Source organism: Euleptes europaea, chromosome 9, assembly GCF_029931775.1.
Source record: "Euleptes europaea isolate rEulEur1 chromosome 9, rEulEur1.hap1, whole genome shotgun sequence".
Classification (NCBI taxonomy): domain Eukaryota; kingdom Metazoa; phylum Chordata; class Lepidosauria; order Squamata; family Sphaerodactylidae; genus Euleptes; species Euleptes europaea.
The window spans coordinates 42,910,889-42,933,728 of NC_079320.1; the positions used below are offsets into that span (position 1 = coordinate 42,910,889).

Below are 22,840 nucleotides of genomic sequence, written 5' to 3' on the forward strand. Positions count from 1 at the left end.
TTTCTTTAAATGGAAGTAAATCCCACTTGACTGCACTCCAAAACGAACATAACTAGAGATTAGACTGGCTGAGATCAATTATAAACAATTGGGCACAATCCATGAAAATTTGCTTTGCATTTTAAGTAATGGAATAGAACTTGGTCACAGCTAACTTTAAATGCTGTTGATTTCAGTGTTGTTGATTTCGCTGCTCAGAAGTACATCCCACTTACGTTTATTTGATTGTAGTTATAGGGATTTTTTTCTGAGCTGTGACCAGGTTTTCCAGGGTTAGATTGTTATCCGCATTGCCTCAGAAGAATCTAATCAGTTTATAGTTCAAGGAAAGTTATCATTTAATTAGATCCACTCAAAACCACTTTAAATTAGTTACCCAGATCATAGCCTGAGAATAATGAGAAAGTCTTGGCACTTTCACACATGCCAAATAATGCACTTTCAATCCACTTTGGAGCTGGATTTTACTGTGTGAAATGGCAAAATCCACAATTCTTAAAGTGCATTGAAAGTGCCCTACGTGGAATTTTAGTTATAATAGAAACCTGCCATTTTCCTACCCTGTTTGAAAACACACACACCCTGACCTGTAGGAGCCTAGGCAGAAGAAGCCACAATGCTGCCGGTGGCATCTGTGGATCTTGTTGCCTGAAGTAGAAGGGGTTGGTATGTGGCTTTCAGAAAAGGAAGGTAGTTATAGTGGAAGGAGAAAATATGACAGAGACAGGAAGGGATGGGATTAAACAAAAGCATGGTCAATGTAGTGTGCTGGGGAAGACAGGCTTCTGATAGCCCTGGATCATACTAAAATTTCCTTGTCTGGCTTTTGACAGTCAGGTCCCAGGTAGACTGATCTAGTCAGATCTCAGAAGCTAAGCAGGTTTGGCCCTGGCTAGTACCTGGATAGGAGACCACCAAGGAATGCCAGGGATGCTATGGAGAGGCAAATGCAAACCACCTCTGTTAGTTTCTTACTTCAAAAACCCTACTGGGTTGCCATAAATTGGCTACAACTTGACGGCACTTTACACACACACACTCGCCTTTCTTTATTCCCTACTCTCCCGTGTGTTCTATAATGTCAGATAATGTACATATAGTGAATGCTTAAAACCTCGTTAGGGCAAGATTCTGAAAACATATTTAGTTGTTAGATATTTATACTCAATGTTCTCTCGTCGTTCTCCCCAACACAATTTAGGTTTTTCCCTCCTCTATTTTATCCTGATAAACACAATCTTTTGAGGTCTGTTAGGCTCAGAACTGGCCACAAGTCATCCAGCAAGCTTCCGTGGTAGTGTAAGGATTTGAACATGGGCCTCCCAGATCCGCATCCACCTCTAACCATTATATAACACAGCCACAAAACTGTTTAGATTCCCATTATCTAACGCACAACTAACTTTTTTCAGAGAAGCTAACACACACAAAAAACCACTGGATCTTTAGCGCTTTCCATTCTCCGCTGTGACTTCCTAAAGTGTGTACATGTGTGGCAAATGTTCTATTATCCCCAAAGGCATTCTCATAGAAGGATTTCTGTTATATCATTCATACTGAAATAATTCTTGTTATTTTTATATTTATTATCATGGGACTTTTGTGGGGACTTGGGAATTTAACTTGGACAGTTTTCCTGTTGATTCCAAGTGGCTGCCAGGCAGGAATATGGCACCGATTTTCCCTTGGAGAGAGCAAAAGTTCCACGCTGGAGCACATGCTTTGCATGTACAAGGTCCCGAGTTCAATCCCAGGCATCTCCTGTTAAAGGCTGTTGGGTAGGAGAGATGGAAAAGATCTTATCACAGGCTTTGCAGAAGCTCTATTTCACTTAGAGACAAACTATGTATTATGCAGTCCTGAGATTGAACCTCCCAATTATTTTTGTTTTTACTTTAAGTAGTTATGGCATGGGAATGCTGCCAGTATTGACAGATAATTAAGTATTTCTGCTTACATCATTTTCTCATTTGGAATCTGCAGTGGTGGAGAAAATACAGGTATCTGCTATTAGTCCTGCAAGGGAAACGTACAGAGAAAAGTGGGAAAATAGCAGTGTGTGGGGGGGAGGGGGTTAAAACCCACAAAATGCCTTTCCCCACAGCACTACTGATCCAAACAAATTCAGAGTCCCACATGGCTTTAAAGGAAAAAAATAAAATAGTAAAGAGATTTAATAAGGGATCTTCTCTGTAATGTGTCTCCTAAACTAACTGAAATCCATGAAGTTAATTGTGCCTTTCTCTAGTGACAGATTGCGACCATTGTTAGATTGTGGACTTCATGGTTTTATGAAGGTCTTCCTTTACACGGGTAAAATCTTCTTCAAATGCACAGAGTTACAGCCTGCTTTGTGGGAACCCCTATTAAGATAATGCGTTGGGACTTGGACTTGTCCCTAAAAATCTAGCACTAGGACTGGAGTGCGAGTCTGATGGACTCCAGCTGAGCTAAATTACACTTAAGTCTTTCACTAAATGCCAGACTACATGTCGTGTGTAACATCATTAATATTTTCTCATTTTCTTGTTTATAAATTGAAATTAGCATCTAGGAACTACAAGTTTCAGTGGAGGAATGTCTTCAAGCTCAAAATTACGTATAACCTATGGTCCATAATATAAGGCGGTGCTGTCCATTACATGGTATTAATGGACTCAAGCACACCTAACCGTCATGGGTGGTGGCCGACTCACAATGCAGCCAGAGCTCAGCACTTAATCTTCATTGAAATTAAGGACGCATGCATCCCAATCCTATGCTTTGAAGTAAGTCCCACTAAATTCAATGGGACAATCCCAAGTAAGCGCACATACAATTTCAGCTGGACTGGGTTATTTCCTGAGCTCCCATCAATTCATTGGCTAACATTTGTTTATTGTACATATTCTACCTTTCTTCCCCAGAACTCAGTATTACCATTATTCATGCTTTGGATAAGGCAGTGAAGTCCAGAAACTATCTCCTATAATGTACTGAAGAAAGATGATGCATAGGAAGGGAACTGACTCACTGGTTGAATCTAAGCAGGATTTTTTGCTTTGAGGCTTTTTGGCCCGTAATAGTGGTTTTGTTTAGGGTGACTAACTGTTATTGCCGAAGAAAAAAGTCTTGGACGTGTCTAGAGAGTTTAAAAAAAAAAAACTACCATTGTTTGGCATTGCTGATCTTCCAAGCGCAAAAGTTTTTCACCACTCAGTGTGTATTCTGTGTAATTTATATGTATAGTTTTTGTCTTTCCATGGCCCTAAGCCATAGAAGTCGGTTTCAGGTAGCCGGCTCAAGGTTGACTCAGCCTTCTATCCTTCCGAGGTCGGTAAAATGAGTACCCAGCTTCTGGGGGTAAATGGAAGATGACTGGGGAAGGCACTGGCAAACCACCCTGTAAAACAAAGTCTGCCTAGTAAACGCCGGGATGTGATGTCGCCCCATGGGTCAGGAATGACCCGGTGCTTTCACAGGGGACCTTTACCTTTTTATGGCCCTAAGCACACTTCATTGAAAATGTTTTACTGAAATCAGTGCAGTTTACTTCAAAACATTTTGCTTAGTTGAGATGGATTTAGGATTAGGGGTTGGAAATATATGATTGTAAGCAAACTTCCATCGGGCGTGTTGTGTTGACTTTACTGGAACATAGTTCTAAACGTTCTGTCCTTGAGTTCATAGTATTGCATTCTGATTACACTTCATGGTTCTAATCAAAGTGTCTCTGAAGTTAATGGAGATTATATACATGTGTCTGCACGCAAGTAGGGATCCATCTATGGCTCATTTAGTGAATACAAATAACACTACAGTTTTCAATATATGATTTCTTTAAATCAGCCTGCGAAACTTACAAGTAAGTGCATTTAAAATCAAAATGTCATTCTGATTCATGAACTAGGAATGAAATACCAGATAACTACTTTTAAAACATGAATTAGTGTGCTGATGTTCCAACATAAATATTTTCATTGTTTCTCTTTGTAGGTGAATTAAGTACGACAGACAATATTTAAAATACTAATTTCTGGTGTTGAAGATTTGAAGATGGAAGCCTTTCATTTTGGGATTATCTTGGCACTTTTAATACCTGGGTTGGTCTTCAGTGATGATCCCAACAGACACTATGCAAACCTGACTGACTCTGGAAACTATCTTGTGACTTACTCTGGAGTAGAACCTAGATTACTTTTTGCTACCAGTGAGCCCAGTCAACTGATACAGCCAAACAAAACGGTTCTTTGTGAACAGCGTACTAAATTCAATCACGTTTTCAAATATATCAACACAGTAATGTCCTGTGCCATTTTCATCATTGGACTGGTCGGGAATGTAACTCTATTGAGGATTATCTACCAGAACAAATGTATGAGGAATGGACCCAATGCGCTAATAGCTAGCTTGGCATTAGGAGACCTCATCTATATAATCATCGATATCCCAATTACGACATACAAGGTAAAGAAAAATCCGTTGTGTTTCTTTTTATCTGCAATTTTTTTACAAAATTACAAATAGGTGTTGGGACATTGTGAGTATCATCTGTATCAATAAATCACCCTAAACTGATGCATGCGTGGAGCCAGCATGGTGTAGTGGTTTGGAGCGGTGGACTCTGATCTGGAGAACCGGGTTTGATTCCCCACTCCTCCACATGAGCGGTGGAAGCTAATCTGGTAAACTGGATTTGTTTCCCCACTCCTACACATGAAGCCAGCTGGGTGGACTTGGGCAAGTTACAGCTCTGTGAGAGCTTTCTCAGCCCCACCTACCTCACAGGGTGTCTGTTGTGGGGAGGGGAAGGGAAGGTGATTGTAAGCTGGTTTGAGTCTCCCTTAAGTGGTAGAGAAAGTCGGCATATAAAAACCAACTCTTCTTCATGTCCATCTGAGAGCTGATTAACTCAGATGTGTATATGACTCCATGTCACATCTCTTAAAATGTTAGAGATTGAATGCTTCCAATTGAACAAGTGATTTGCCTCCTTTGGAGAAAAAAACATTTTTGAAGTGACATGAAACTTTGTCTATAGCGATGGATCCATGGCTGTTTTACACATACAGATGCTAGACATAAGTTGATGTTTCAGTCATAAAGTTATTAATCCTTTTCAAACTTTGTACTGTGGAATGATGTGGATTACTAGACACACAGCAAGGGTAGAAGCCACGGCGAAGTTGGTGACTGAATGTTAAGCTTATAAAAGATGTCTTGTCCAAATTCATCCTCAGGTTATTGCTCCTTATCCAGACGCTGGTCCAAGAAAGTGTCCAATACACCTGAATCAGATGAAAAAAATGATTTGGCATCAATAGCATATTTTATAAATCCATACTCTAAATTTCTGCATGATTTCTCCCTTCAACTGCATGCATGTGTATGGAAAAGCATCGGATTGAACATTGCAAGTGCAATCCTAAAGCGAGTTACTGTTAAGCGCAATGACTTCATTGGACTTAAAAGGGTGTAACTCTGCTTAGGTTTGCACTGTGCATCAATTACCATGGAGTAGAGGAAGCCACCCACTTCTGCCTTCCAAAGTTGATTGTACCAGATAGAATGTTATTGCAGCAAAGTGCCCTCTGTAGCAAGCTCAGCAACTCGCTCAGCAACTCGCAAATTGACTCCTTGAGCTCACGATTCTTACCACAGGTTTGATCCCCGTGTCCTATTTCACATACTGCAGTAGATGTCAAAGCAGAAATAAACAAATTCTGCTTCTTCAGTTTGATTTAGCAGCTCTGTTACTTGGTCATCAAAGGCTATCGAGTTTTTCCATAGCCAGGGGAGAGATTGAAATTCTGGTCTCCTAGGCACTGCTGCTGGAGAGTGTAGCCTGCTCTCATCCAATCTCAGAAGCTAAGCAGAGTCAGTGCTTGGAAGGGAGACCACAAAGGAAGGCTCTGCAGAGGAAGGCAAATGGCAAACCACCTCTGCTTCTCACTTGCCTTGAAAGCCCCTTGCTGGGGTTACCACAGATTTGACGGCACTTTACACACACACACACTTACAGGTACTACTCCTGCTCTCTTATACTGGACCACCACTGCATTCAGAAAACTGGAAAAAGACAAACTCCAAAAGATGCCTCCATCCTTCTCTTATTCCAACCAATCCTACCCTCATGCCTAACAAGTACAGCGTGACTCATTTCAAAAGCTGTGTGCTCAAACACTCATGCTGTGTTTACAAACTATAATCTGCCACCACTGTTACTTAAATTTACTTATTTACATATTAACTGTAACATGTTTACTGCTAGTGTTGCATAATATTCTATTAAAATACAATCAAAGGCACGTCAGACGCAGTTATTTTTTAAAGTCTTCTTCCAACTAACCTCCCCCTTTTTTTTGTCCCAGTCAAGTCACAGCTGACTTGTGGCAACCCTGTAGGATTTTCAAAACAAGAGACGTTCAGAGGTGGTTTGCCATTGCCTGCCTCTGTGCAGTGACCCTGGTGGTCTCCCATCCAAATACTAGCCAAGGCCAACCCCGCTTAGCTTCTGAGATCTGACAAGATCGGGCTAGCCTTGCCTTATCAAAGTCAGGACAACTAACAAATAGACACATGAAAAATAAAAGAGAGCAGAGTAGTGCACTAATTCGTGGGATTTGTTTCATGGCTTCTTTTTCAGAGACTTGGCCAAAAACTGTAAATCCACGTGAGGTTAATCAAGTAGCATCATCTTTGTTTTACTGTAATGCTTTAAAAAAGTCAAAGATGATGTGATAGAAATATTAATTTATGGTGTGTTTATGGTCTGGACTCTGAATGTATTTAATAGAGCTTGAGCCAGGCTTAGTCATTGGATTACTGAACCAAACTACTAAAACTGAGGTCCGCTTTCTCCATTCCTCATGGACCTGGTGGGCCCTTTTTGCCTAATTAACCCTCTGATCTAGTGAAATGCTGCCTGTCTGGACCTGTGATTTCTCTATAATTATATACTTGATGACTGGCAGCTGAATGCATCAGCTGGTCCACTGAAAAGTACTGTTTTTCAGGGTTAAAACGCTGTGCTGTCCCGTTCATACACATAAGTTATTTGTTAAGTGGCATTTATTAAGTGTGGAACATGAATGTATGAATCACCCTTTAATCAGTTCTGTTTCTAGGAAATGGGTTGTAATTACGGTAGTTATGGGGCGCAAGCAGGTATCCAGCAGAAGGAAGAGTTTGAGTCTGTGACCTATATCTGGTCTTCTATCAATCTTGTGGATTTGACTGCTTGAGAAATGTCTTTTGAGACTAAGAAAACAGCAAACTTTCATGAGAGGGAACATCATGGGAAACATATATTAATGTAGGCAGTTTTTGCTAAATGAGTTTTGTTTAATGAAATGCAACTTTTCAATTACTTTTTGTGAAATAACTAAAAGTAATAGGAAAGTGTACATTTCATTATGTTGGTGTAAGACTGCCAGGTCCCCTCTCTCATCCGGCGGGAGACTTTTGGGGCAGAGCTGAGGGGATCTCGCATGCGTGCTGATGCATGTGGGCAGTCACTTCCAGTTTATAACTGGAAGTGCCGCCTCGCGAGGGGCCTTATACCACTCAAACTCCCAGTTTGAGTGGTAAAGGGCCACTTGCGATGTGGCGCTTCCTGGTGTAAACGCATTGCAAGGGGCCTTTGAGTGGTATAAGGCCCCTCGTATGGCGGCACGGAAGTGACGTTCTGTGATGTGGGTGCACGTTTGCCCGCCGACTCTCAGCTGGTCGGCGGGCAGAAGGGTCAATTGCCGGGGGTTTGCCTGCCACCACCAGGCACCTGGCAACCCTATGCTGGTGGCAATGAAACCTGGCTGCGTAGAGCACATGCATCAGAGAGGGACAAGTAGCTGGCAGCAGGGCCAGGTCAAGCGTTCCAGGGATTATCTATGAACCTTCCTTGCTTATTCCACTCTCCTCACACAGGAAGGAAATAGTGGGGGCGAGAAGGAGACAGGGAGGGCGAATGGGAAAAGAGCAACTCAGTAAGATTCATGGCTCTGGGCAGTGGTGGGGTGTGTTCCCGGGGCTTGCAGTGAGCAAAGCAGGTGTTAGCTTGGATGTATCCTATTTAAGGTTGCCAACCTCCAGGTTGGGCTTGGAGATCTCCTGGAATTACAATGGATTCCCAGACTATAGAGATCCGTGCACCTGGAGATATGGTTGCCAGGTCTTCTATCAATCTTGTGGATTTGACTGCTTGAGAAATGTCACCACCAGCGGGAGGTTTTGGGGGCGGAGCCTGAAGAGGGCGGGGTTTGGGGAGTGGAGAGACTTCAATGTCTAAGGGCGAAAACGCATGCGTTTTCACCGAATGTGCGTTTGATCCTGGCTGAATCCTGGCTGAAACAGGGAACAAAGGAGGCTAAAGTGACCGTGCGTTTTCGCCCATAGAGTCCAGTTGCCAAAGCAGCCATTTTCTCCAGGTGAACTGATCTCTGTCGGGTGGAGATCAGTTGTAATAGCAGGGGATCTCCAGCTAGTACATGGAGGTTGTCAACCCTACCTGAAGAAAATGCTTGCTTTGGAGGGCAGACTGTATGGTATTATATCCCACCGAGGTCCCTCCCCTCCCTAAACCCCACCCTGCCCAGGCTCCACTCCCAAAACCCCAGGAGTTTTCCAACTTGGAGTTGGCAATCCTAATCCCATTTACTCATACACACCCTCCAGCTCTTCGGCCGAGCACAGGCAGTGCTAATTCTAGAGGAAGCTGAGCAGCTTGTCTGCCACATGTGCAGCCATTGCCCTCACAAGGCTGCCCTTATCACTTCTGCCCTCCTTTTAGGATGTGGATTGATGATTCACTCTTGCCATTGCAGGGAGTGAGGAAGATTAGATGTGCATACAAAAAGCATCAAGTCGTACTTCTTTTCTTCAGCTCTGCTAAAAGGAACAAAAATTAAGGAGAGAGGTTGCTTCTCGGGGGTCCTTATGATTTCCCCAGCATCCTCGGAGAGTTCCCTGGTCAGAACTGAATTCCCTTTTACTGCACTAACAATTGCCTGAGGAGCATCAGGAGCCCTCCATGCACAGCTAATAAAGCAATGTCTGTCTGAGAAATTATGCATTTTATCATGGCAAAAATCCATTTTAAACTATTGAACCAGTTTTCAGAATTCTCATGTACATTGGTGTAGTGGTTATTTCTCATAGTGTAATGGTTAAGAGTGGAAGACTCTAATCTGGAGAGCTGGGTTTGATTCCCCGCTCCTCCACATGAAGCCTGCTGGGTGACCTTGGGTTAGTCACAGTTCTTTCCGAACTCTCTCAGCCCTACCTACCTCACAAGGTGTCTGTTGTGGGGAAGAGAAGGTGATTGTAAGCGGCTTTGAGACTCCTTAAAGGTAGAGAAAAGCGAGGTATCAAAACCAACTCTTCTTAAAACTGATTTCCCCCTTAACCCAATGGATCAGATTATATATTGTTGGTTTTTATTGTTATATATTGTTGGTTTTTTATATATATATTGTTGGTTTTTTATATATATTGTTGGGTTTTTTTGGCTCAGCCTTTTTTGAAGATGGATTCAGGTGACTAGGTTGAAGTTCTTGCATTAGTATAAGTTTTAGCTTTGTTTTGAGTAATATTTATGTTACGTCTGTATAGCTTGGGACAAACTTCCTCCCACATGGATTCCTGTGCAGCCCAGAGGAGTTACTTCTGTTGCTGGGCACCACTTCGCGGTCACTCCTTGTCACTTTCCCTGCTTGTCCATGTGTAAAATGGAGAATGTGTGTATGTGCACACATAAATGTCCAGGTCTTAATTTTTTTCAGTTGTTGGTATTATTTATAAAGTGAAACTCCAAGGGAATCTTAGAGGGATGTGCACGAATTTCCTCCGCTTCTTTTTGAGAATAAATTGTATGCAGTAGGAACCGATTTGGCTGTTAACGACAGGACATTTGGGAGGACACTGATTCATAGGGTCACCATGAGCCGGAGGCGACTTGACAGCACTTAACACACCCAGACGCGTACATTTTATTCTCAAAAAGAAGCGGAGGAGATTCCTCCAAGTCAGGGCCACGGTACTAAGAAGGGAAGGGGTTAAATCTTCTCCATATGCTCTTTCCCAATTGAAACTGGCTTCCTAGGTTGCTTTTAGCACAGGGAGGAAGGGGGAAAGACAGGCACTAGTATCTCTTTCCTCCTCCCTTCCAGGGCTGAAAGTAGCAATGGAGAGTGAAGATGGTCTTGAGCAGTAAGGAAACAGTGTGGGGAAAAGCTCTTTCCTCTTGCCACATACTGATCTTTATCCACCAATGCTTCCATTTGCTTTGAAGCTAAAGTACACATGGGGGATTTAATCACTGATCCTGTGTAGATTGGTCCCAAGAAAGCAAATTCTGTGCAACTTTCAGTAATACAAAATATAGGCCGTGACCATGAGAATGAAATATCTTTAGGTGGAATTTCCCCTTTGAACTTCTGCTTGTTAGTGTGTATGTTAAGTGCCGTCAAGTCGCTTCCGACTCATGGCGACCCTATGAACCAGTGTCCTCCAAAATGTCCTGTCTTTGACAGCCTTGCTCAGATCTTGCCAACTGAGGGCTGTGGCTTCCTTTATTGAGTCAGTCCATCTCTTGTTGGGTCTTCCTCTTTTCCTGCTGCCCTCAACTTTTCCTAGCATGACTGTCTTTTCTAGTGACTCTTGTCTTCTCATAATGTGACCAAAATACGATAGCCTCAGTTTAGTCCATAGCTGCTTGTTTAGTCCACTCCAATAATATTATACATGGGCCAGTTGTCAGTGAACTAGTACCTTATTTTCCACCTTCATATCTAATGCTTTTATAAACAAAACAGAAAAACCCATGATTTTTTATCCTCTTTGATCATTCTTACAATCTGAAAAGAAATACTGAAAACAATATGCAAAAACAGTTCTGGGAACTTACCCTTTGTTGTTGTTGGGCCTTATTCTTTAAAACTAGATTTTCTTTGCAGCAAGGCAGAGAGAAACAGGCATTTCCCCAGTGTTTGGGAGAAAATGCTTTGACAAATGAGTGCACACATAAGAATACTGGGTTATTTCCTTGAAGGAGAACAGCACAGATTGAAAGGGAGAGAACTTGGCCATCACGGCATGCCCAGTTTAAAAAGCACATAATCATGCGGCACATACAATAAAAAACACCATAAGAGTACGGTAAGAAAAGCTTTTCCTACTTTGTAACCAATTAAGACAAAACTTCAGATAACTTTGAATAACTGTGGGGGTTACCGCACTTGCATTCCCAGCGATGTATTAAGGGTTTGAAAACGTTATAAAAAATACTGTTCGCACTTTGTTTGGCCCCTTTAGCTGTGAAGACGTTTTCCAACCATTTATAAGCTGTGGTATCCAAAAACCCTTTTAAAGCGATGTTTTTTATAATGTTTTCAGAATCTTAATGCATCGCTGGGAATACAAAGTGCAGTAACCCCCTATGAGTTTTGTGGCACCTTAAAGACCAATGCATTTACTGAGGCGTAAGACAAGGCTGCAGCACCCAAGCACGGCTTCCCCTCTGGAGTATGTTTTTGTCCATTTGGAATCTATTTCTAACTTCACTGTGTTCTGGCCTGTGCTTTTCAGCTTAGAAAAGGATGACTAAGGGGGAAAGTGATTGTGATTTTTAAAATTATGCACAGGGTGGAGAAAGTGGACAGGGTTTTATCTCCCTCTCCCATGCAAGTAAAACTAGGGGGCACCCAGTAAAGCTGATGGGCACTAGGATGAGCAAAAGGAAATATTTATTTACTCAACAAGTAGTTAATTAGTGGAATACACTGCCAAATGGATGTAGTGATGGCCACAAACACATATATTTTAAGAGGGGATTAGAGGGATTCATGGAGAATAAGTCTATTACTGACTACTAACCAAGGTGACTAATGATGACATAATGGACTTTTCCTTGGGAATAAGGCCTATTGAACTCAATGGCACTTCTACTGGCTGTATGTTGAAAGCAAACTGATACTAAGTGGGTACATACAGGCCATCTTTTCACGGACAATTTTGAGGCTCTCTTGCCATGGATCAAAAAAAAAGCGTTTTATAATTTTTTTTCATGGCCGCGATTTATCCTTGTCAATCCCGATGTAGTTTTTGTTTTTCATGGGAACAAAGCATGCTGTCCCCTTTGCAGGAGGCCTCCCCTTCCAGCAAGCTCATTGTTTATGCCCACCCCAACTCTGCCCAGCAGATTACCTCATGCGATTCCCCTCTGTGGGCACCGCCCCAGCGCAAAAAACAAGCACCAGTCCCTTTGGTCTCCTACATTTTTCTTCCACCCTCGCTCTGTTTTGCTTGTGGAACAGTCAGATTCCAGTGGGGGGGGGGGGGCAAGGCAGCACTTTCCTCAAAGCTTCCCTCTATTTTCTATAAGCATGGAACCCATTGCCCTTTAATGACAGGCAGGATTTGGGTCAGGAGTTGCATCCATGTGCCCAGAGAAGTATTTTGCTGAAAGTTGGAATGGAGCAGCTCCAACCTGTGCCGATTCAAGAGGAGTGCCTTGGATTTCCCGCTCTCTAGATGCACATTTTCCCCATCCAAATTCTCAAAACTCTGCCTGGGGGCTGATTGTTGAGTTTTGAGAATTTGGATGGGGAAAAGGTGCGTCTAGAGAGCGGGAAATCCAAGGCAAAACCTCCCATGCTTAAATGGCCACTGTAAACCTCTTGCATTAAAGCGATTTCCCAGAGTATGTCCTCCTCCCCAATATAAAAGAAAAAACCCAGCACCAGTCCCTCTATATATTTTTCTATATACCATGCTCCCATGCATAAATGGCCAAACACTCTCCCTTGCCTTCCCTTCGCAGCATGCCAATCTGTACACATTGCTCTCCCCCTTTTCCAAGATTTCCATTGTTCCTTTGTTCTATTCTTTTACCAGGTTGGGGATGCATGGGGCGGGGGAGAGGAAAGAAGGTCCCTGGCTTGCATGCCGGCCCCGATCATGAGAGAGAGCAGAGAGGGCCCCTGGCTTGTGCGCTGGCCTCAATCCAGCCCGTGTGCATGGGAGGGGGAGAGGAAAATAGGCCCCTGTCTTGCATACCGGCCCCGATCCGTTCCCAGTGCATCGTGAGAGAGAGCAGAGAGGGCCCGTGGCTTGTGCGCTGGCCCTGATCCGGTCTGTGTGCATGGGAGGGGGAGAGGAAAGAAGGCCCCTGGCTTGCGCGCTGGCCCCGATCCGGCCCCAGTGCATTGTGAGAGAGAGCAGAGAGGGCCCCTGGCTTGCGCACCGGCCCCGATCCGGCCCCAGTGCATCGAGGGAGAGAGAGAGAGAGGAGGGAGACCCAGAGCAGACTGGCCGCCCCTCTTCAGAAGGGTGATGGGAGGGAGTTTTGCCTTGAGTTTTCTGCTCTCAGGATGCACATTTTTCCCATCCGAATTCTCAAAAATCTCCCCTCCCCGCCGGGGTAGGGGGGCCAACAGCCCTTTCCCTTGAACAAGGGTCCAGCTGCCCTAGACCAAGCTGCCCCCACCCCCCCAGCACACGAGGCGCACATAACATGACCCCACCGGCCTCCCCTTGGAGCCAGCTGTCCAGCATCCCCCTGGGCTTGGAGGTGTGGGCCTGGCTCCAAGGCCCATCCCGGGCGAGGGGCAGGGAAGGCGTGCCGCCTGCCCGCCCACCTGCCTCCAGGACGGAGGGAGGGAGAGAAGTGCCACGACTCCAGGCAGGCAGGCAGGCAGCAAAAGGGGTATTCTTGTCCAAGAGCGAAACTCCCCCACCCAATCGCCTTTCACAGGGGAGGAGAAATTAGCCGGCATAGGCGGGGGAAATTGATGCAAAGTTTGAACCAGGGGAAAATTTTCATGGAGCCCTATGGCAAAAACCACACAAAAAAATCAAAGATCGCCCCAACACAGGTTTGAGAAGACGTTGGGATGACACGATTTTTTTGGCCAAACCCGAAGCTGTCATGAAAAATTAAAAATTAGCAGCGCGGTAAAACAGACATGAAACCACCCCCACAGTGTTTTAGGAACACTTAAAATAGTTCTTGCCCTGACCTGGATGGCCCAGGCTAGCCTGATCTTGTCAGATCTCAGAAGCTAAGCAGGGTCGGCCCTGGTTAGTTCTTGGATGGGAGACCACCAAGGAATTCCAGGGTCATTATGCAGAGGAATGAAACAGCTAACCACCTCTTACTCAGCCCATTCCTAAAGGGGAGGCTGAATGCCCATAGGAGCTGGTGTGACCCCTACACCAGTGTCTGTGCCACTTGCAGCAGGTTGGGTGACTTACACAAGCCCCTCTGGACCATGGCAGCAGTGTGGCTCTCAAATGCCTGTGCGGCCTCCTGCCAGTTTCCCCAGCATATCTCCCCAAGCCAGCATCCTGGGGGCCGTTCTGGGGGCATGCCCAGGGGCGGAGCTGCCTTTAAACAGCTTCCTAACCCCATTCGGGCTTAAAATGCGCCATTTTGCAAGTGTCAAAGCCTGCAAACTTCATGGCGCAGCCTCGTGGAACTCTATGGAGAGTTCCACGGGGCTTTTAAAAAAAAGTTTTAAAAACTTTTTGGGGCTTTGTGTGCTGGCAGAAAGCTGCTCTGGAGGCAGCGCAGCTCCGCCACCTCCAGCCACCGCGGGACCCCCCCCCTTTCAGGATTGCATGGTTAGTCTTTTGCCTTGAAAACCCTACTGGGTTGCTATAAACTGGCTGTGACTGGACGGCACTGTTCATAAACAAAGTAGTTCTCCTGACTGATCTGAGATGTTGACATCAGAGAACCAGGAACCACTGTAAACTAAGTTCTGTGGGTTCTCACAGTGTACTTAAAAATGTTTGCTTTGTAGATTGTACAAAGCATCTTTTATACAGCAGCAAGTATATGAATGATGCTTAAAATAATTATAAGTAACAAGCAGAATGTAGACTTCCTAGTGACATTTAAAAATCATACAAATGGAATGTTCTGAGCCCTTCTGCCTTGTTTATTACTGTTCCAGTGTAAGGATGGAAAACACATGTTTATAAAAGAAGAGATCTTCAAGAATTTGTGGCTGTCTGGTCAGTTCTCCTGAATTCCAGAAGCAGAACCTTGAAATGTGAAGAGTTTCTGATTCCAACATAAAAATGTGTGGTCAGAATTCTGCTGTGCTAGGCATTACTCAGGTTGTCTTGAAAGATCTGGCTATAAAACTTTTGTGTGTCTATAGTGCACTTATCAGAAATCCTATCTTGCTGGTGAAGATTTGGAATGGGACACCTAGCCCCAAGTCATTTGGAAGCAGGCAGAGACTGTTCGGCCACTCTCATCCTGTTCAACCCCCTCTCATAATGGCACCCCAGTCAGCTTCATGGGTCACTCGGGCCGAGAACTGGCCCTGCTCATTCTTGATTGGTTTTCTCATACTGAAGTCCTGAATCAATGCTTTTAAATTCAAAGGAGGGCCATTCTGTACAGAACATTCTTGTTAGAGTTGCCCGTCTCCAGGTGGGGCTTGGCGATTTCCCATAATTACAACTTATCTCCAGATGGCATATATCGGTCCCCCTGAAGAAAATGGATGCTTTGGAGTGGCGGGCTGTATGGCATTATACCCCACTGAGGTCCCTCTCCCTTCCCAAATCTCACCCTCCCAAGATTCTTCTCTCAAATCTTCAGGAATTTCCTAAGATAGAGTTGGCAACCCTAATTCTTGTTTACTTTCAGAGCTCAGTGAGATTTCCTTTCCAGTACTAATCACATTGGTGCAAACCCCAGTGGGCAGCAAACAGGGTTGCCAACCTTCAGGTACTAGCTGGAAATCTCCTGCTATCAATCAATCATCTTTATTACAGCCAAAGGCCAGCATAAAATATAAAATATACATCCTTTGGTAAAACCATACAGCTCCCACTTACATCATCTCATCCATGCTTACTAGTTTGAAGATTTATCCATAAGACCTTTGTTCATCATTAGTGCTTTCTGTTTCCAACAGACATAAGAGCAGAAATTTGCTATGGAGTGTAAAATAAAAGTCACCCCATCTTCCAGTAAATAGATCTCCTGCTATTACAACTGATTGCCAGGCGATAGAGATCAGTTCCCCTGGAGGAAATGGCTACTTTGGCAATTGGACTCTATGGCATTGAAGTTCCTCCCCTCCCCAAACCCCGCGCTCCTCAGGCTCCGCCCCAAAAACCTCCCACTGGTAATGAAGAGGGACCTGCAACCCTAGCAGCAAACATTCTTTCTAGCCTTCCCTCAATTCCTAGCGTAGCCAAGGGTGGTCTTAATGATTTTGGGACCCTGGGCAAAAGTTCAGGATGTGACCTCAAAATCCCTGCCGGCCCCCTGCCAGGGCCAAGCAAGGGGCAGCCCTCACCCCATGTGAGGCAGGTGAGAGCCACCACAGGAAGCTGGCTGCCCAGTTCTCAGACGGAGTGGGCCCCAGCAGCTACTGCTGAGCCAGTTGCCCAAGCCCTGGATGGGGCAATTGTGAGTGGCTGTCGCTGTGATCGGGTGGCCCAGGTTCTGGACAGGATGCGTGAAGAAGAAGAGTTGGTTTTTATATGCCTACTTTCTCTGTCACTTAAGGGAGAATCCAACCGGCTTACAATCACCTTCCCTTCCCCACAACAGACACCCTGTGAGGTAGGTGAGGCTGAGAGAGTGTGACTAGCCCAAGGTCACCCAGCTGGCTTAATGTATAGGAGTGGGGAAACCAACCCAGTTCACCAGATTAGCCTCTGCCGCTCATGTGGAGGAGTGGGGGATCAAACCTGGTTCTTCAGATCAGTCCACCTCTCCAAATCACCGCTTTTAACCACTACACCATGCTGGCCCCTCCCAGCACTGGTCCCAGTGCAGCTGCCCTTGTTGCCTCTTGTCTAAGACCTCCCCTGGATTTAGCCAAAGACTAGATTTGTGCTTGCAGAAGTGCTGGAATAAAGAAATCCACACTGAGGTGGGGGGCATCATTTCCCCACTAATTTCAGAATTGCTGCATTTTGTTAAGGCATATAAATACAACTTGCCTTATGCCACAGCACTGGCTCTTACGATCAGGTGATAAAATAGATTTTAAAATCACTCTTAGAAGCAGCCACCTTGGAAGATAACTGATGCATCATATTCTAACATCACCGCATAAAGAAGAACTCTGGCAAATGGGTGGTGTATCAACTTGTCATAACTTGAGTCAAGGTTTCACAGAATGCAACAAAGTATGGGTAATTCCCTTATCTTCATTGATTTGTTCTGTGTTTACTTACATGCCACTGGAAATGAGAGGTTGATCTGGAGAATTCTAATTGATTGGGATGTAACCTGAGAACAAATTTGGTTATGTTCTGCATTTAATGTTTCTAATTTTCTTTTCTTTCTCTTCCCCCACCCCCCCATCCTTTAGCTTCATGCTGAAAGCTGGCCCTTCCCAAACACGAATTTTGGGTATTTTCTTTGCAAATGTGTTCCTTTTATACAGAAGGCATCAGTAGGAATCACAGTACTTAATCTCTGTGCCTTAAGTGTGGACAGGTAAGAATTTATTGTTATATTGAGTGAACATTTTTCCTAGAAAAAGAATAGGTTTGAATACCAAAAGGACACTGATTTGCTTGACAGTAAGACAAGTAACAACTTTTTGTTCATGTGTTCAGAAAGCTACATAACTGGCAACTATTTTTTAAAAACCTTTGCTTAATTTAATACCTCCATTCTTTACTACTGTAATCCAGACAATGGACTGTGGACAAACGCACTATGTGGGAAGTATCAGGACCTTCTAATTAACTTAGTTAATACAAAGTTTCTAAACATTTTTTTGGTTGTCCTGCTTTGTTTTATGGGATTAAAAAAGAATATTGTAGGTGTAATTAATTCACTTTCTAAATTCAAAGGCACAATGCCTGCCTGTCCTTTCTCGGACAGGAGGCAAAGGAGACCTTTAGCAATTATCAGCCATTTAGCAATAAACTATTCTGCTTTCCAAATGCTTCTGGATTAAGGAAATGATTCAGGCTGAGTAACAGCCTGATGTGCCTCCCAGCCTGCAAGCAAAACTAGAGCCTGTTTTGGATGAGTGGAGGATATTTCTTTGGCAGAATGGAAATAGATGGGGAGGACCCATTCATTTGTGGAGGAGGAGTCCATTTGCTTTCTGGATGGCTACTCAGAAGTTGCCAAAATAATTCAGTAAGGCTGTACAGTACATCCGTCAAACCCATTCATTTTTATAGGAGGAAATATTTATTGGAAATGTGTGAAGAACAGTTCAGTCTTGGGTCGCAGTGGTGTCAAGCAGCTCCCACATTGCTGCTATAATTGTAAATGATAACCAATTCTCCTTATAAGCAGTATGTGATTAAGAAGATAATGGGCATTTTTTCCTCTTGAGGCAGGGCTCTTACATCCTAGACGGTGGGAAGGAGAGGTGGCACATCTGATATACACGAGGTCTCATTATTACCCATCCTGGTTACTATACTGTAGGTGCAGCAAAAGTACGTTAGTCCTCTTTAAATTAGTAAGTCATTGGGGGAGATACAACGCTGTTCTAGATGCAGCCTAACCCCAGCTTTTTGCGTAATGAAAGCATTGTACTAAACCCTTCTCCCCTTCAATCACCTCTGGAGCATTCTTTAGTAGGAGGAGCCAGCGTGGTGTAGTGGTTAAGAGTGGTGAGAACTGGGTTTGGTTCCCCACTCCTTCATATGAGTGGTGGACACTGATCTGGTGAACCGGATTGGTTCCCCCACTCCAACACATGAAGCCAGCTGGGTGACCTTGGGCTAGTCACAGCTCTCTTAGAGCTCTCTCAGCCTCACCTACCTCACAAGATGTCTGTTGTGGGGAGGGGAAGAGAAGGTGATTGGAAGCCGGTTTGATTCTTCCTTAACTGGTAGAGAAAGTCGGCATATAAAAACCAACTCTTCTTCTTTTCTTCAATAGTGTGGAGACTATATTGGTACATCATCATCTCTCAGAGGGGCAAACTAGATGTTAAGGTATCCACAAGTCCACAGATCTCTGCCATTTTAGAGGTGAAAGGCCATTTAAAAATTCTGCGAGAGCCCGATACTGACTGGGCCAGCAGCATGGCAGGACCAGGCAATCTTGCTAGTTCCCTGTACCTGTTCAAGTACCAAAACCCCTTTTTTGGCACTTGAAAAGGTGTGTGTATGGGGGGGGGGAGATGACAAGATTGGCTGATCCCCCTGCGCTGTGGACCCATTCAGGATAGCACCCTCACGGCATTTTTAAATTGTCCAAGTTCACCTCTAAAATGGTAGTAGTATCCACAGGTTGGACTCATGAACACCATAACATCGAGTTTGGCTCAAAGGTCGATTCCGTAGAGACTTAGAGGAACAGCAGCTTAGTTGGGAGGTCTGTCCTTACTGACCTTAAAGGTTGTTGCATTTCTGGTGGTGTGTTTGATGTCCACAGAGAAATTCATGCTAAGGAAAAAAACAGGCATTTTACTTTAGAAAGAATGACTGGGCTGAAATAAATATCCCCCCCCCCTATATTCCATGTGGATTTCTGTTTTGGAAAGTGGGAAGACCCACCTGTTTTATCAAGAACCTGAAAACAAAAATCTGGTTAAGGTACACTAAAGGTAGATTAGAGGCCAGTGGACACCTTAAAATTTTTAAAAACTTGTAAGCTAACAATATTTTGTATGTGTATATGTTCCTTTCTGGTCATGTTTATCACACAGATACATGGGACAGAAGGTCCCAGCTGAATACATGGAGTTGCAAATTATGTTTGCTGCTGGCTAGCATTTCAAGTGGCCCTGATCCATACTGTATTACTCCATTTTGTTGTTTTGCTTGTCATGCTTTGGCCACTATATATACTGAATGAGGGCTATTGGATGCATTTAGACAACCCTTTAATCAGTCTATTTGTGTGGTGATATTCTCAAAATGGTCATCTGAGTCTCTGTATTTTTGCAATCTGATGGCCAACTACAATTCATATGTTTTAAAGAATCTTGAAATGCACTTATCATATTAACCCTTCCTTAAATGCTGTGACTTCTGATAATGTACTGAAGCTTGGGATTTCACGCTTCTGTGTTTATTACAGGTACCGAGCAGTTGCTTCTTGGAGTCGTGTTCAGGGAATCGGAGTCCCCCTGATCACTGCTATTGAAATCATTGCCATTTGGATCCTTTCCTTTTTCCTGGCTATCCCGGAAGCACTTAGCTTTACTACTGTACCTTTTGAATACCGAGGGAAATTCTATGTTGCCTGCATGCTCCGTCCAACTAATGCATTTTTGGAGGTATGTATCAAAATAGAGCAATAGTGGTTATTTTTCCTTTAGCGGAGGACCAGTTGGGAGGAAGGTGGAGTTAAGAGGAAATTCATTGAGATGGACAAGAAGTGGAAGTCCATCTGGGAAGTGGAACATTGTAGTGACTCAAGTTCAATATCCAGGATGGCCATTTATCAGGAAAGGGGGAAAAATGCTGTGAAGGCTCAACACATTTAGAAAAAACTCCAAAGTGTTTTCTGTGTTTTATAAAACTACAAGCACTGTAAATGATAAAGCTATCCATATGGACCTATTTTAGATTATCTTGGGGCGTGGATGCATGAATCCCCCCTTGCCCCATCCCAGCACTTAATTCTTCCTTGAATTTCCTGTGGCACAGTAACCATACTTTGCTATGATGTCTACATTGGACAAACTATCCTTGCTGCTTACCACAGTTAGCCTTCAAACCAGAATCAGAAACCCATTTCATATTCTGATTTCTCTCTCATTTTGAGACAAACTCTGGTTAATAGTACCTATAGTTTTCCCAGTTTAGTGTCAGGGCAGACTATAGTTTCTTTAAACCAATAACTTGAAGAGAGAGTGCACAACATTTTACCGAAGTGTAATGTCTGAACTTCCCTGACCTGGATGGCCCAGGCTAGCCTGATCTCGTCAGATCTCAGAAGCTAAACAGGGTCAGCCCTGGTTGGTATTTGGATGGGAGACCACCAAGGAATACCAGGGTTGCTGTGCAGAGGAAGGCACTGGCAAACCACCTCTGTTAGTCTCTTGCCACAAAAACCCCAAAAGGGGTCGCCATAAGTCGGCTGCGCCTTGACAGCACTTTATACACACACACACACAATGTCTGAACCAAGCCATTGTTGTGAGCATGAATTGTCTTTTGTATATTTTAGTATTCTGGGAACATAGAGATTTCAGTAACGTATGTGTGCTGTGTTTCCCTGAGCAACGGGAAGCCTTGGAAACAGTGCTACGGGGTCTAGGGGTTTCCAGGCTGAGCATGCACTAGAAACTTACTGTACCTTTCTTAGTGATGGGCTAAGCTCCCCTCAGCTCATCATAGTTTTCACTCGCTTTCCTCAGACTTGGAGTGCAAGTGCTCAAAATAACCTCTGCATGTTTTTGCTTACACAGAAGATCACAGAACACTAGTGTAAACTCTCCCTAACCCTCCTCTGCAGTCTCTGCCATGGCTCAATGGTAGAGCATATGCTTTGCATGCAGAAGGTCCCAGGTTCATTCCCTGGCATCTCCAGTTAAAGGGACAAGGCAGGTAGGTGATGTGAAAAACTTCTGCCTAAGACCCTGGAGACCCTTCCGCCGGTCTGAGTAGACAATACTGACTGACTTGATGGACCAAGGGTCTGATTCAGTATAAGGCAGCTTCATGTGTTCGTGTTTGTTCTTGCATTCCCTGTACCTGATGGCAGAGAACTGGAAGCAGCGTTAAAGTTGTAATCTGATCCTTACTTTTTTTCAAATGTAGGGGCAGACTGGGAGGACAAAATGGCCATGGAGAGCCATAACCCATATCTAGGATTGCCAGCTCTGGGTGGGGAAATACCTGTAGATTTTGGGTGTAGAGCCTGGGGTTTGGGGAGGGAAGGGAAGGGAACTGAGCAGGGTACAATGCCATAGACTCCAGCCTTCAAAGCAGCTATTTTCTCAAGGGGAACTAATCTCTGTCACCTGGAGATCAATTGTAATAATGGAAGATCTCTAGGCCCTATCTGGAGATTGGTAACCCTATCCATCTCGCACCCCCACCCACCCCCAATGGAGGGCCTGGCAGTGACTGCCATGTGACTTGCCCATAGGATTGCAAACTCTGGCTTGGGAAATTCCTGGAAATTGGGGGTGGTGCCTGAGGAGGGTCAAGTTTGTGAAGGAGAGATACCTCAGTAGGGATGTTTCTCCTATAGGAGAAACTGAAATCCAACAGAATACACCCTCTGTGGCCACTTCAGGATTTCCATTACTCCTAGACTCTATTGTCCATTCTCTGAAGTTGAGATTTCCTGCTGGGCATTGATCTCTGTACTCGGGAGATAAATTTGTCATTCCAGGAGAACTCCAGCCCCCACCTTGAGGTTGGTAACCCAAAGCCATCAACCCACCGATGGCTCAATCCACCCCTATTCAAATGCTCCAAGAGCAGTATGCTGTATGCAAGGTACGCCTGGGGAAAGTAGTTCTCCAAGGCTACATTTCCCAGGGTTTCCTTAAACCTAACATGCTGTGGTTGAGGCATTTGAGAGGAAGGAAGAGAGGGACTGTGATTTTGCTGCAGTATTGCCATCAGGTGAGTTTAGGGAAGAGAAGGAGATGATGAGGGATCTAGGAGGAGATCAAAGGGAGGTGAAGGGCTGGCTAGCCACAATGCGAGCACAGGACTAAATTCTTAAGGCATGGGCTTATCCTGCCTAAGGCTGAGCATTCTTTAGTAGGAAGAACTGACATTTTGAGCTCTCCCAGTTCAAACACTGTCAGCACCACTAGTCATATTTGCTTTATTTACAAATATACATGGAGAGAGTAGTGGAATCAAATGCATTCTCATAGGCAGGCAAGCACAGCCACTGATGCTGTGTTAAGTCCCCAAAGAGGATGTTGCCCCCCCTCCAGAC

At 44.3% G+C, this 22,840-nt stretch overlaps 1 protein-coding gene across 1 annotated transcript in view; it reads left to right on the top strand.

Annotated features, from left to right (window-relative positions):
* Positions 1 to 4,032: 4,032 nt before the first annotated feature.
* Positions 4,033 to 22,840, top strand: part of EDNRA (endothelin receptor type A) — a 30,574-nt gene continuing 11,766 nt past the window's right edge. The window contains exons 1-3 of the mRNA XM_056855278.1: positions 4,033 to 4,446; positions 17,325 to 17,452; positions 20,012 to 20,210. Coding sequence (XP_056711256.1) covers positions 4,036 to 4,446; positions 17,325 to 17,452; positions 20,012 to 20,210 — 738 coding nt within the window. The 5' untranslated portion in view covers positions 4,033 to 4,035. The remainder of the gene's footprint in view (positions 4,447 to 17,324; positions 17,453 to 20,011; positions 20,211 to 22,840) is intronic.